The following is a 15844-nucleotide window of genomic DNA, read 5'->3' as shown; positions in this document are numbered from 1 at the left end:
GAGTGAATCTCTGTCTCTACTCTCTGAGAGAAAATATGCAAGTATTCGTTGACAGAGTGAGTAGAACAAAGAGTTAGTACAAGAAACATGACTGCAAAAGCCATGGGGTACCTGGACAACAGCCACTGATCTGTTTTCAAATGCCAGTGTTCCATTGCCAATGTTCCATGCCAGTGTTCCATTTCTCATAAAGACTTTCTTCATGACTTTCAATGGAGGCTTTGCCACATGGACAAATGGACTGAACCAGAGACCAAGATGTATCAAGATGATGACAGGGATGAGTATTGATGTGGAGAGATGACATGGAGGAGGGGATGATGTTGAGACAGACATAATATGTTGATGTTTATTTGTTTAGACTACAGAGCAGAGATGTTATGGCATGCATATATTTTTTTTAAAGACACTTTCACTGGTGACATGAATAACAACTTACCACTTTTCCCAACTCCATCTCTGAAAAGAATCTATACCAAGGCTCATTCTCTAAATCTACATCATCCGGGCTTATGTCCTGTTTCTAAAAAGGGGTATGGCGACAAGGACAGGAGGATAAAGAGAAAGAGAAGACAGTTCAGCACAGGGTTGAGTTGAGATCCAGCACAGACAAATAATGAGAATCTATGATGCATGGCCGTGATGAAATATCGGATTAAATATTTCTCACATCATAATCTCAGGACAGAGAAAGATATCACATGCGTAAACACCGTATGGCTGAAGGGAGGGAAAGGGACTGAGAATTCGATTACTGTCTTCAACGTGACCTCATGGCTGGGTGTGTCTGGTTTTTGTCCGTTTCTCGCCATGCACCCGCTCTGTCTCTCTCTTTCTCTCTTTATTACAGCATACATACAACATCTATGCATTAACATGTATGGCAATTACAGTGGACTTAAGTTTGTTAATCATTATAAAATGAGAACACAATGGATTTTCACTAGTGTAGAGTTATTGTAATGCGATGTAATGACTGTAAATATAATAGCCACCCACAATCCTGTAGAGACTCATGTGTTGAGAAGAATCATTTTGAAAGAATATGGGACAAAAAGTGTGCTTCATTTTTCACTCAGTGTAGGGTTTAAAATTGCTTCCAATATAACTTGTATGCCCTCAGGCCAGTATGCCGGCACTTGCGTTTAACAGTGCGTGGATCTATTTTAAAATATCAAAGAGGTCACATAGTCCCCCAAAAATGAGAGGGAAAAGAAAACTAACTTCTGGAAAAGTTACTACCAAAAAAAGGCCACTTTGAGGCTGATCCACCACTACCTCCCTGGTAATAAGAGAAATAGAGGCACAGTGGATGGCAGTCATGGCCTGTTGGGTTTCCACGGCGACAGGGCTGGTGCTGCCGCCACTGCCCCCGCTGCAGCTGGGAAGCATCCAAAAAGGATGTGTAATCCCTCACGGCTGGGTATAATTGAGTCACAGGCAAACAGTGATTATGGCATTACGTCATCAGATAACCACTGCCTGAAAACGGGAGCGCTTTTTCCTCTCTCCGGTTGCACGTCACCCAGTGGGTGCCTGGGAGCCGTGGCGGCTGGGACGAGTGACAGACGGTAGCTGTCCACAAACACTAGCTTCGCTGATATGTCTGCGAGAAGAGCTGCAGATTTCCTTTCGCATAAAAAAAAGGAAAAGCGTAGTTGTATGAGCCGGCCATACAGGCATGACATGTCTATCACAGAGTCAAAGCTTTGCCGGTCTTGCTCTGCTTTTTTCATTCTGCTTCATTATGGAGGGGTCACAGCGGAATTGGGTCACTTCAGATAAGATGTTCAAGGACAAGGCACAGTTCCATATCGTGAAAGGATCAATACAATCTTCACCGTCTTCAAATAGAGCAGACTGACCTCATTATTTCTTAGCAACACATTTACAAAGGCAGCAAGGTCGAAAATCACAAACAGAGGAGCTATTTGAAAATAAAATACGTCTTGTGCCCCCATACAAGTAGCATCCTCCACTCTGGTGATGTCTGACCCAGTGCATGAAAACAGCCTAGTAAGATTCCTCAAAGTAAACCGCTTGCTAAAGACCATGCAACATGAAGGTTTAAAAACAGAGAGAAAGAGAAAGAAAACAAGAGAGGGAGAGAGAGAAAGAGAGAGAGGGAGAGAGAGAGAGAGAGGGAGCGAGAGGGGGGGGGGAGAGAGGGGGGAGAGAGAGAGGGAGAGGGGAAGATGATGTGATGAAAGTACCGTTCTCTCCTGCCTCAGCACGGATGATTTCCCTGGCTCATACTCGAAGATGCTCTTTGGCTCGGCACGATACTTCCTGGTGTCTACCTTCTTGTCAGGGGGTTCCCAGTCATTCCTGCAGGGGTGTTGAGTACAGCGAAAGAGAGAGAGAGAGAGAGAGAGAGAGAGAGAGACAGACAGAGAGACAGACAGAGAAAGAGAGAGAGAGAGAAAAAGAGAGAGGTAAAGAGGAAGGAGAGAGAGCGAACAGATCCCCAATGAGGAAAGTCTCCATGGCAACCATTTTTTTTTTTTAGATGATATTTCCCAGGCAGAGCTGCGAAGCAAAGCTGCAAAGGCAGCACTCAGGACCGACCTCTCCCCCAATTTAGTCCCTCTAATCACAAAACTAATCAGGAAACACATCAGCGCTTAATGAAACACCAGAGTCTATACAGCCTCAAGGAAAATGATGAAAAACAGAGTAGTGTACTTTCACTCTTGTCTGGGGCACACACATAACTGGGATTTGGGATCTTCTGCTAGTGTGTGGTTTCAATCGAGAAAACATAAAGTGGGCTTGATGGTAATATGAGTGGTGAGTAATTATCAAATGTTTGAAAAGCTGTCCTTAGCTGTAAGTAATTATCAGGGTCTTGAGAAAGAGCTTCACACTTTTCCTTCCTGCCTCTCCATCTCATATTGCTGTTTTCTTTAATAATGAATGAGTGCATATTATTTTCACAAGTGCCTTCTGCTTGAGCATTCACCCATTAAAACCCCTCCCAAACATACTGACTAACACACACACACACACACACACACGCACATGCACACACACGCACATGCACACACACGCACTTGCACACACACACACACGGACCTGGAGCTGCTCCCACAACAGAAGCCCAACCATCTGCCACTTCAACCAGCCTTCCCCCCTCATCCCCTTCCATTCTTTTAGCCTTCCTCACCTGTCCCTACCCATCCCTTTATCCATTTATCTACCACGGCGCAAATACCACACATTCAAATGGACAAATGTGCGTGAGTGGGGAAAGTTGTCGGGTATAGATTGTGTCGGCGCAGATGACTCTACTCTTACATGATGCTTTCTCGTGTAAGCTGAGGATTAGAGAGTGCTGTGGTACAAAAAAAGCCTGCCTTGAAGTACCATCTTCTCTGTAAACATACAGCTGGGGTTGTACTGACGTATATGTACACTGCAGCTCAGTGTGTAACTCTATAGCACCATGAATCGTGGGAGGCTGTTTTGAGGGCTTGTGAGAGTGTGCGAGAGTAAGCAGTATGTGTTTGTGGGGGGGGGGGGGGGTGGGGGGCGACAGGTCAGAGTTCAAAGGTCTCTGTAATACTACCCCATTAGAAAACAGTCCTTAAGAATGTCCTGCGCACACACACACATCCTTATAAACCCTTCGCTGATAAGATGATCATGTTTTGTCATGTTTTTGTTAACAGCAAACTGCTCACATATCTCTCCTTGTCTAAATCTGGGAATATTGCCTTCAAATGCTACATGAAATCATCCATGACAAATCACTCTAACAGAACAAAATAAAAAAACCTACCTTTCAGTGGCAGGCTTGAGGGATGATGTTCTGGTTGGCACAGGAAGCTGTGCTCTGGAGCCTGTGTCCATTGCACTATTAGCGACAGGCACACTCCTCTCTGTAACACAATTTAGACAAGCCTCAAGCTTTGCTGTGTGAAATAGAAAACACAGTTAGCGTTTTAACCTGGAAGTTTCCAAATCTCTCACCTTCTTCAGCGTATATATAGGAAGGCCCATCATCTAGAAGAAACAAACATGACATGTTTTACAAAACATTTAAATAGATAAAGGCTGTGCAATACATCCAGATAGGACAGGACAGTATTGATACCCTTGAAAATGTGTCAAAACGTCAGGGTTAAAAATGTATTTATTTATTTTCCAGGCTACATAACCCATTCATCGCCTCCTAATTCTCTGAGCGTTCTGCTTATGTGAACACATGTATAAAGCATTACTGGGGGGCATATGTAAGTGAAAATGGACTGGATTAACATGCCGTGCATAGCAGCCATTAGCAGCTGATCAGCTCATTTTGAAGCGGCTTGTTGACATGTTCTGACAGACCAGTAGGGGGTAGTCTCTCTCTCTCTCTCTTTCTCTTTCTTTCTCTCTCTCTTCTTCATTAGCCACCATGAAATGAGAGCTTTGACATACCATTCCAAGTAGGTATACAAACGATCAAAATGCTTAAATGTTTTTTTTTTCTGTGACTGGGTCCTGGAACAGGACCTGTTGCCCCAAAGTGGTTTACAGCCACAGAATGTATGAATAGCTGTCATGTTGCAAATAACTTTCAGTTTCTATACAATGTAATATGAATAAAAGTTGAAATGTCTATGCCAAAATCAGATACCAAACTACACACATTACACAATGAAAATAAGCATATTTTGTTTGATTTACTCTGCTTAATTTGTCCTTTTGTGTGGTAAAGATAACTACAACTATAATATTCATTCTTGGGTCACAAATATATCTGTGTGTGATGTATAGTATATTGTTAAGAGGAAGGGAGGAGAAAGACAAACAGCAAATTAAAGAGGAAGGGCGGGGTCAGTAAGTCAGTTTCATGTCAGCAGTTCAGTAAATTACACATCTCACCACACTGCCAAATGTGATAGAGACTCATGCAACACAGCATGCATGAGCAGTTTGGGCCCTTGCTAAAAGGTCAAGACAGTGTCACTGACCGTCCTGTCAGTAAAAAAATAAGAAGATTTATACTTCTGATAAATGACACATGCAAAACTACTGCTATACATGAATGCAAGCCGTCATGCACATACAAAAAAATCCTTTGCTGTTCTTACCAAGGTAGACATACTGTAGAGTTTAATACTTTTGTTTTTAGTGATAAAGAAATATTTTGAAAAAGTTTGCAGGAAAAGCTAGAGAGGTAGTTGTGCAAGGAAGATGGTGGCTATTGGCAGGACTCAAGGCAAAATACTTTAAGTACTAATAAATACTTGTTATAGCGAAAAATAAAAGTAAATATGAATATCAAAGGAAGTGTTATTTTCCCTGGTGGAATACACTTTCAGGAAAGCGATTATTTACTGAAGGCTTTTTAGTCTGTCATTAGTGTATGGACAACAGAACTGAGAGCCAAAAGTCCCCTCAGAAAGTCTCACAGATCAGATTGTGCATTAGCCAGGCTCGCCAAATCGATTCTCAATACACCTTTGTGAATAAAAGATGGGTCTCCGTGGTGACAGGGGAATAGTCCTTCCATTAACCACAACTGCAGTGTGGGATTGATTGCTTGTTATGTTGATCGTCCTTGGCGACGGGTAAACATGAAAGGCAGTCTGTACGCACTTCCCCACATATGCGGCAATAGATTCAGGATGGGGGAATTTGCTCACCTAACCTGACCTTGAGTCTGGTAATTCTGACACAAAAAAAATTGGGTGATACGAACAAAAAAATTGCAGAAATTCCAAAGAAATAACCTCCAAAGAAATAACCTCCATTTCATAAAATGTTTTGGTATTTTTTGTGCGAGGCATTTTAGTTTTAAAAGAAGCACCATATGACATTTATGGGTCTTTAGGTAATGTGCTTCTGATGTTCTGCTGATGCCCTCTAGTGTTCATTCAATGCCCCATTTAGTCTTCTCACAAAACACCTACCATAAGCTGACCATTGCCTGAAAACCAAGAAATAAAGAGGGAGTATATCCTTGACATTACAAATTAGTTTATTAAAACAGTATCAGCCAAGCAGCCACAGAACTATAGCTGAGTTTCAGTAGGTGGTGTGATGCTGCAGGTTTGCATAATGTGAATTAGATCAATCAGGACTGTCCTTAGCGACTAGAGATGAGGGGGGTTAGCCAAAGCTAAGCGAATGGAGCAGGGACCACTGCAGGTCCTGCAACTGAGTATACCTCTGAATCTCAGCGGTCTGGCATTGCATTCTGGGAAAACATACGTGGGGCGATAGGGGTTTTCCTCGACAGGTTCTGAGTGGGACAGGTCCAGAGACAGAAACAGAGTACAGGCAGACAGAAATGAACACAAACACACACACACAAACAAACACACAAACAAACACACAAACACATACACCCACACACACAAAACAGACACAAACAAACACACACACACACAAACACATATACACACACAAACACATACACACAAGTCGGGCGTAAAGAGGCATAGGTGCATACACAGGTGCAGAAAACACTGGCCCATAACACACGGTAGAGGTGAACTGGTGATGCAGGACAAAGCAGAGGGACAGACAGGCGGTCCCACAGGGATGATGAGGTCCATCTTACCTGGCACCCGGTGAATCTGCTTGAACATGTTCTTGTACCAGTCCTTTGATTTCTCCGTGTTCTGAACCACCAGTGTTGGAAAAACAAATGTAAGAGGCATTACATAATGGATTTAAAAGGCATGTCAGTGACATCAATTTGAGTGCTGAAATATTAATTTTTCAAGCAATTTTGGTTCGGAAGAGGTTTCAGCATTTCCATAATTTATGATCTTGATTTAATATACATCCCTGTACAATCTAGTAGAATGTAGTGAAGTGAAAAAGTATGAAAACAGTTTTCAAATATCTTTCCACAATATCCCACAATATTGACTAATAGGGCTATCTTGCTTAATTTCACTTGAATTCCTCATTCAAGACTTAGATAAGACCAAATAAGATACATATGAGACTATTAATTCTTACAGCTTATCTCCCTCTGGAACGAAATACTGTTTTCTGATTGGCTAATGGGGTGTACATTAAGTTCGTATAACCGGACACCTTGGACGTAGTCCCAGTAGAAAAGTTAAATCGCCGTTCCATATCAATGCTCTTGAATGGTTACCATTGACAACCAACGTAACGGTTTTTTTTTGGAAAAAAAAAAAAACGGCTTGTCTCTTCCACGCACTACTTTCTCAATCACTTCGCGGAGAAACTCCACTCCGCTGCGCGTTGTGGAGTTCTTTGCCCCGCATCGTCCATTATCTTTGTAGAACTGTACAGCTCGTAGGCCGTTTTCCCTTACATATTAGGTTCCTTATTCAAGTCTTCATATAAGATATGGTATATGTAACCATACAGCATAAAGCAAACACAACAGGCAAATATTAGCCTTACCTGTACGACAATAATATCAACTACATCAGTTCTGTAAAAATGTTAAAACTAAATGACAGGAACTACAGGCCTATTACAGAACAGGCCTCATATGGAAGTAGCCTCTGGGGGCGTTTCCCCGCCCTTACCCTGATAGGGGGTCGGGGTTGCTCTGGAGGAGGGTCGACGGGGGCGTGCTGAGTCATCCTCACCATCCCCTGTTTGGCGTCCATGACGTCGGGCTGGACGTGGGGGGGCACAGCAGGTACTCCCACCGGTGCCTCCGCCCTCCCTTCTGGAGCTTTGTCTCTCTCTGGCGTAAGGTCTGAGAAACACACACACACACACTGTCAAAACGACACTAAAACTGGCAGAGAAAAATACACCTCCACCACCAGTGTACACCTCCATGATGAATTTTGTTTTTGTTTTTCGTAAATGTTTTATACCATTAAATTCTGAAATTGAAGTAGTTTCTTGGCTACTAGTATGGTTATTTGTTAAAATGGAATTAATTGCTAAAAAATGTGGGGGATTGGTGAAAAAGAATACTTTGGTATACATTGGTTTCATCACTAGGTGGAACTGTTGGTCTGTAAGTCCAACTAGCAGTAGGGTATATCGGAGCGTTCTCTAAGACTGGCAATGAGAATGACAGACACTTGGGCTCGTTCCACCTCTCTCTAAGCAACTCAGCATCTTCCTTCCTTAGACATAGACCTGGGATGAGCATCTCACAAAATGAGCTTGAGTCTTACTCAGCAATTTAATTGAGTTACTGGGTCACAAATGGACTTGGCCCACAACTTTAGTCTGACAGCAGGATTCTAATAGGACAGAAGTTCCTGGCCTCAGCTCCTTGCATATACTAACAGGACTCTGATGAGCATGCAGAAACGTTACAAGACAACATGGAGGTTAAGGGGTGTGTGCATATGCTCTGTATGTCTGAGATTCTAAAACCGATAAACAAGAAACAGAATTAAGGTGAATTAAGTGAAATGTCAACATAGATCTCTATTCTTTGTTGTGAATATGTCTCTACATAATCTCAATGCACAATGACATGGAGCACAAGTGGACAAATGCATCACAGGCACCACACAAACAAAATGACAAACACAAACATGCTCAGAGACACGGACCCCCGGTAGGACATTATCACCACCATGAACCCCGGCCCAATCACAAACACCACCACCAAAATTGATCAGGTCGCATGATCTGGCAGAATGAACAGTTGAGATTAAATGTAAATCACTGCTACAATTTCAGGTACCGTACTCTTTGCAAATCAAATGCAATTTGACTGAAGTAAATTACTGTCATGTACATAGTGCAAATAAAAGTCCCCATTACAAGTACATTAAAATCATGCAGACCCATGCTACATTAACCTCTGGTCGAAGCGATCATGCCGGCAGCAAACAGACATGACTTTGTTTAAGCAAGTTATCTGTAGTCAGCAATAAGGAACCCTCAACATAACAAGACACCTCTCATTTGTATCAACAAGTACCTAACATTAGGCTGGGGAAGTTTGGGTTTCTACAGATTGCAAAAATGGAAATAGCTGCTTTTCTAGGGAGAAAATTGCAGACCAACGGATGTGTTATTTCCACAGCTGAAAAGCACAGCTGCCTTCTTTTCTCTTCTGTTGGTAGACAAAAAACTATCTGTAGCAATTTCTCAACAAATTTGTGGATAAAAGGTCAGTCAAGTGACTTCATCATTTTGAATCAAGTCAAAAGACTTCCCTGCATGTTTGCTGAAGGCCCAGAAGAAGGGAAGCAATGAGAAATAGCGGGAGTTTAATCTTAGGAAGGTAGGGGAGGATCATCAGGATTGACATGCTAGCCCATCAAACCTTTCCTTCATACCTTCCACATCACACTGATGCTTTTGCTGTTCTGTGGTGAGAGAGGACAGAAGCAGACGCAACAAAGTAATGCAATAAAGCCAACCAGCACAAGGGCCAAGCCTATCAAATCAGCAGATGGGTCTGTCTGGCTATGCCTGCCTTCATGGAACATCAAGAATCATTTTAACTTAATGGATTAGCAACTGCATAGAACTGCATATGGCTTTATGCTAAGATGGGTTGTTTTATGGTTTCCATAGCATGCTGAAAATCCCTGAATCAGCATTGATAAGGCGGTTCTTGTCTTGACCTCTCCGCGCATAGCGAATAGGAACACAGTGCCACTGCGTACAGAGATCACTGAAGCTATGAGCTGCTCTGCAACAAGACATGCTGTTCTAAGCGTTGCTTGAGTTATGAGATGATCAATACTGTGCTGTCTGGCGGATTACAGCCATATGTTCACAGCTACAGACCTCTGAACCTTTATTTACAAGACCCACAGATACCACTTGCTCTTTACAGGCATTTGTTAAGGGTAGTCAGTTTACATTATATTTATTGATGATTTATTAATTAAGTCCAGGCACTTGCTAAGGGTAGTCAGTTTACATTATATTTACTGATGATTTATTAATTCAGTCTAGGCACTTGCCGGAAAATTTTACAGTAAATCAACAAAAGTCCATGCAGACAACTTTTAAGAAATGACACAGCTTTCACAACTGCACAGGAAATCATTTGGTTGGACTGCAGAACCTACAAAACTCTCAAAGAGATTGCTCATGAGGCCGCATGGGGGGAAAGACTGCTCCACTTTGTGAAGGAAGAGACAGAAAAAGAACAGTAAAAAGCCTGAGCCCACACTCAACAGAAACAGACACTTGAGGCTGCTCCATAAATCAATTTCAACTGTGTGTTCCCTGCAGTGTTATTACAGTCTGTGTAATCCAAAAATGACACTGAGGCTGAGAAGAATACAGAATACTGCATGAATCCAGAGAAAGCCAGTACATTTGTAAATGTATAAATGTCCTGTATACAGTGCATAAGTATAAGGGAAAAAGAAAAAGAAAATGCTGCACATTGCTATAATACAGTTTAGTAAGCTTTTAAAGATTGGGCCTCTGGGAGGTTATTTTTTTGTATTAATGTCAAACCTCAGCTTTTCAGTGTAGCTCTCGCACAGCACCTATGAGAGGGCCTAAAGCAGTGGGAATGATTCAGCACTCAACACTCCAGTGAGTCAGCAAGGAGACGGACAGATTGGGCAGGGCTGAAACAGCCGGCGCCCAATTCCATGAAGTCCACCGGTTTAACCAAATAAGGTCCACTGGTTTAACCACATGAGGTCCACTGGTTTAACCACATGAGGTCCACTGGTTCAACCACATGAGGTCCACTGGTTCAACCACATGAGGTCCACCGGTGAAACCATATGAAGTTAACTGGTTTAACCACATGAGGTCCACTGGATTAACCACATGAGGTCCACTGGTTCAACCACATGAGGTCCACCGGTGAAACCATATGAAGTTAACTGGTTTAACCATATGAGGTCCACTGGTTAAACCAATGAGGTTCACCGGTATAACCATACGAATAACGTGGCAAAGAAAGGTAACAGTCTGAAAAATCTGAAGAATCTCAAGTGTTTTTTTTCCTCTTCTTACAGTCCAACACAGATGATTTGATCAGATTCGAGGATAAGTGTCATGTTTAATTTCGTTACCGGTTCACTTGAGGACATTCTTTAAACATTTCACTCCTGTATTTAACAGTTTGTATCCACTGGAACTCCTTCTAAGCTACTTCCTGCCCATTAAAGGGACAGAAAAAAAAGTGTACATAAAACGATGGCACAGCGTGAGTATCAGAGCATGTCTCACCATCACATAACTGGATTATGTGATTATACACTTAGAGAGAGCAAGGAAGCACACTTTAGCAAAGCCACAGCACTTGGGGCCGTGAAATTGATATTTCTTTCAGCGCCGTCTCTACTCAGTCCCTTACCTCGGTTATGCTGCAGCAGGACAATGGTGGGGTTGACCGCGGTGGTGGAGGGGTAGTTGGAAGGGAAGGGGGGGGAGGTCTTGGCGGCTGGTGCAGGGATGGAAGTCTGAGGGTCTGGCGTGGACCAGCGTGGATTCTGATCGATACTCAGGGGTGTCTCGGCCTGAGAGAAAGAGAGAGAGAGATGGACGGTACAGGATCTAACCAAAGCTATAAAAGCAGACTTTTCTATGTTAAGGATGAGGTGAAATACTACCTAAACACAGCATTTATCATCCTTACCTTAAATTGTAGGGCATTCAGTTATCTTACTGGACAAACAAAATGTGTCAGTCTTGTTTGCTAACAGCTATTATAAATTCTAGACATCACTCGTAATGAGCTGCTGCTCCTCATCCCAAATGTCCTGACTGTCAGGAATGGGAGGTATTTACAGAAGGATGGAATTGTAGGACAAGAGGGGCGTGTCATACCTTGAGCGTTGCGATGTCGTTCACTTGGGGTGAATCGGTCAACAATCTGTGGATTCCGTCCTCTGCCAAGAGGGTTTCTGAGGCGTCACCGTTCACTTCGCCAAGCCAACCACCTGTAACCGATCCAACACCACGGATTTAGAGTCCAGTAGGGTATTCAGAACCTTGGCTGGTCCCACAACAAATCAGGGGCCGAACAGGGGCAACAAAAGCACCTTAACTTGGCAAACCACTCGCTTGCTTTCAGAGCTGGAGGCAACTTCATTGAGGGCAGGGATGGAGCAAAACAATTCATTCTCACATTCATTCCCAATCGCCTATCAACTCTCGCCAGGAACCAAACGCTTCCCATAAACCATCCGAGATGGAGAGAAATGCTAATTTTTCTTTGTGAGAAGGGGAGGGGAGAAAAAAAAAAAGATTCTCTCACAATCTGTGAACTCTGTATCCAGAACAAGGCACCCATTCAGGACCACTGTAAGGGGCGTTTGTTCCAGTGGCCTTTTTCCTCAGGCACAACAACAACTAAAGCATCTCCCCACAGGGCCTGGCCAGTGGCCATTCCAGCTCTAATGTTCCGAGAGCAACAAAACGGGTCCGCAACTCAGGGGGCCCAAAGTTCCACCATGCAGAGTGGGTGTTTTGGGGACAAGGGGGGTCTTTGACAAGCGCATGAAAAATATGAGCATCGCCATGAGTTATGCAGGGAGTTATGCCAGGCAACGCAATAACACTGGAAAACATAGCTGTGGAGAAGTGGTGTTTTTTACATTGTTTGATAGCTAAACACACTCCAAAATGCACTTCACTGGACTCTTGGTGCATTTTGAAGATTGACATGAGTGTTTAGTGCCTCTCTCTCTATTTTTTTCTTGTTGGAAGAACCGGAAAGGAAGTTTTATTGCACGCTTCCTCCCTATTTCAAATTTACTACCAGAAAGAGCTCTGGGGGCTTGCAAATTCCTCCTCAAAAGCAGATAAAAATCTAGTCAGGGATCTCAGACCAGCTACATTTCAGCACCAAACACCTCCTTTATCTCCCTGGCTTCTTTATCTGATTTATAGCTACTGCTCACCAGTAATATACCACACATTCAACACATCTGATATGTCCTCAGTTCTTATATACATTACATACAGTATATACTGGATATCCTCATAATCTTTATAGTTATTTATAGCTTTGTTTACTTATTATTTATTATCATCATCCGTGTAAGCACTTTTAGCCTTTCACTGCATTAAATAGGCAAATTGATTATTCGCATGCTCCCCACATAGTAAGCACAGCTACTCACTTTTGGCATGGTCCCCAGCTGGCTCTTGGCTGATGCAGTCATCGTCATTAATGTGGACCAGAGTGGCACGGAGCGTGACCGCCCCCTTGCCTTTGCACACACGAGTGGGGTCTAACTCTGCCAGCCCATCAGACAGACAGACAGACAGGCATACAGACAGACAGACAGACAGACACGTGAGGGAGAAATGTCAACAAACAGCTCAGTTTATGGGCTCGCTATTTACTGTGGTGTCTTCTTTTATGCAGCACGTTGTAATTCCTAGAGGCAAGGGGCCAAGTCTGACCTTAGCTTTTTCTTTTCTTTTTTCATTTAACACAGACATCTGGCACATATCAAAATCAAGAGTTACTATGTAACGATTCCATGAACACAAGGGCACATTTGGAAATCTTTAAACACAAAAAGGGATTCCATGCAATGGCAACTTATAATGATTCTGTCTTTTCATTTCAATGATAGACATTCTTCCATAATCTAAATGAGTTAGTTCTTTAGTGGAGAGTAACTAAATAGCTAGTTGTTTAGAGAGTAACTAAATTACCAAGTTGTTTAGTGGAGAGTAACTCAATTAGCTAATTGTTTAGTGGAAAGTAACTAAATGAGCTAGTTCTTCAGAGAGTAGCTAAATGGGTTAGTTCTTTAGTGGGAAGGAAAGACTAGAACTGAGGGAGGAGTAAAGAGAAAATAGAACCAGCAGACCTCACCTGAAGGCATTAACTCTGGGGAACTCTTCATGCTGGACACAGGAGTTACTCGAACTGCAGACACCGCGCGTGGCCTGGAGGTGACCGGACGAGCTGCCAGAGAGGAGACCACACTGAATGTTTATCCAAAGAGCCAGCCAAAAAATGTCAGCCAACTGGGTGTGTAACACACTTCGCCTTGGGAGGGTGAGACTGCCAGAGCAGGTTCTTAAGGTTCAGGAGTAGCTTTTCTTTACACAGCAACATAGCAAAACTTGTCTGGTTAGATTGACTCAACTACAGTTACCAAAACATTGTCATCTCTCTCCCAGCCGTAGGCTACATGCTTAACATCTCACTAAGAGTGGTACAATAGAGTCTTTTCAATTATGCATTTTCTTTGGGGGGGGGAGTTCATTTCTTTGAGTTCCTCTGGTACATTCACCACAAAGTTCAGAACCAAGTGACCATTGTTTGATATTTTCAATTATTTGAAATATCTGAGGTGGGGGGTGAAGGGGGAGGCATGGGGTTGATGACACTGTCATGTTATGTTTTGTTAAAGCAGCAATAAGGAGTTCTGTTCCAAAACTAGCAGGCTAACTATCTAAAATTCATGCAAAAACCTTGCAAACATCAACAACAGCCCAGTTGGCACTGATAGAAGCTTGCCAACACACTAATTGGTGTTTTTGGCTGTATAGCTGGCAATGTCATTCTGTGAAAGCTTTTCTTCCATTTTTGCAGGGTATTCCAGCCCGGTCCACAGAACTACATAGGGCATATCCTGGATGGCTAGTGGGGAAGAAACAGGCGTTTATCTGTCCTTCACATGACCATATGTTTTCAAAATGAATTTGAGGATGGTACCAAAACAAGTTGTCTATAAAACCATACCTCAAAAAGTTTTAAATTGTAACATAGTGTTACTTTAATAAAAACATTAACAAAGTATAGATAACGACCTTTCGCAGATCCTACAATGTAATTAGGCATAACCACCAACCTGCAGTACATTTACATTTATTCATTTAGCAGACGCTTTTATCCAAAGCAACTTACAAAGACGTATACACTGTATACAATTTTTTTTGTTTACAACATTTTACACTGATAGCATCAGGAGCAATCAGGTGTTCAGTGTCTTGCTCATGGACGCTTCGACAGGGAATCTACCTAGCAACCTTCTGTTAACTAAACGACGTCTCTCCCTCCTGTACCACTGTCGCCCCAGCAGTACAAAGACAGTGAAGCTATACAGCTGGTCTGAGAGTTTGGCTCTATGTTCTTATAACACCACTGCCTTTGCTGCAAATTAAAAAGTAAAGTGAAGAAAGTAAATTAATCCCTCATCTATACAGAGACAGAACTTATGGCCTCTGCTAATGAAAAAGCACTTGAGGGGCACAGCGACAGCAAAAGCGAGAGGACCTGACATGATGCTGCAGCGCAAACCATCCGTTAACAGCATGCAAATGCATTTTCAGTGGCATTAAAAGAGCAGCGCATTGTGGTGGGATTGTTAGGGACCCTGACTGCCTGTCTGTGAGACCACAGAAGACACAGCCGACATGGTCAGAGAGGGCAGTGAAAGGACACGAATGACACAGAGAGGACAATGATGGGTGGCCATAGAAGACAGATGGTGACAAGGAAGGAAAGGATCTGTGTGCAAAAGGGAGAAAGATAGAGACAGAGCCATGCTGATAGGACAATGAAGGCGAAAAGTCAGAGGACAGTTGAGTCAGTGTCTCCTACTCAGACTCTGTCTTCATCATGACAGCAAGACAATAGAGCAACATCCTTTATGCTAGGTCCCAGATAGCTAGCACCTCATATTTGGAAATGGCGACTATTGTGGTGCTGAATATATCCCATTTTTAGATTGGGATGATTCAGCTAAATATCCTCTGTGTGTGTGTGTGTGTGTGTGTGTGTGTGTGTGTGTGTGTGTGTGTGTGTGTGTGTGTGTGTGTGTGTGTGTGTGTGTGTGTGTGTGTCTGTGTGTGTGTGTCTGTGTGTGTGGGTCAGTGTGTCTTTGTGCATTATACTGTTGCAATTTAAGTTTATTGTCAGCTATATAAACAATAACATAGCATAGAACACTGAATAGTAGTTCACTAAAGATGCTGTAGAAATGATCAAATGTACAGC

General features: G+C 42.7%; 1 protein-coding gene across 1 annotated transcript in view; it reads right to left on the bottom strand.

Moving 5' to 3' along the window:
• Positions 1–13778, bottom strand: part of sorbs1 (sorbin and SH3 domain containing 1) — a 42376-nt gene extending 28598 nt beyond the window's left edge. The window contains exons 1-11 of the mRNA XM_080848941.1: positions 13712–13778; positions 13005–13121; positions 11707–11819; positions 11234–11396; positions 7506–7681; positions 6554–6614; positions 6158–6232; positions 3973–4005; positions 3782–3881; positions 2214–2328; positions 440–523 (exon numbers count right to left, since the gene is read on the bottom strand). Of these exons, the coding sequence (XP_080705067.1) occupies positions 440–523; positions 2214–2328; positions 3782–3881; positions 3973–4005; positions 6158–6232; positions 6554–6614; positions 7506–7681; positions 11234–11396; positions 11707–11819; positions 13005–13121; positions 13712–13742 (1068 nt within the window). The 5' untranslated portion in view covers positions 13743–13778. The remainder of the gene's footprint in view (positions 1–439; positions 524–2213; positions 2329–3781; positions 3882–3972; positions 4006–6157; positions 6233–6553; positions 6615–7505; positions 7682–11233; positions 11397–11706; positions 11820–13004; positions 13122–13711) is intronic.
• Positions 13779–15844: the final 2066 nt, after the last annotated feature.

This window comes from Sprattus sprattus (genome assembly GCF_963457725.1).
Source record: "Sprattus sprattus genome assembly, chromosome: 12".
Taxonomy (NCBI): domain Eukaryota; kingdom Metazoa; phylum Chordata; class Actinopteri; order Clupeiformes; family Clupeidae; genus Sprattus; species Sprattus sprattus.
Note: the sequence above shows the minus strand (reverse complement) of the source record. Positions and strands in the feature narration are given on the sequence as shown.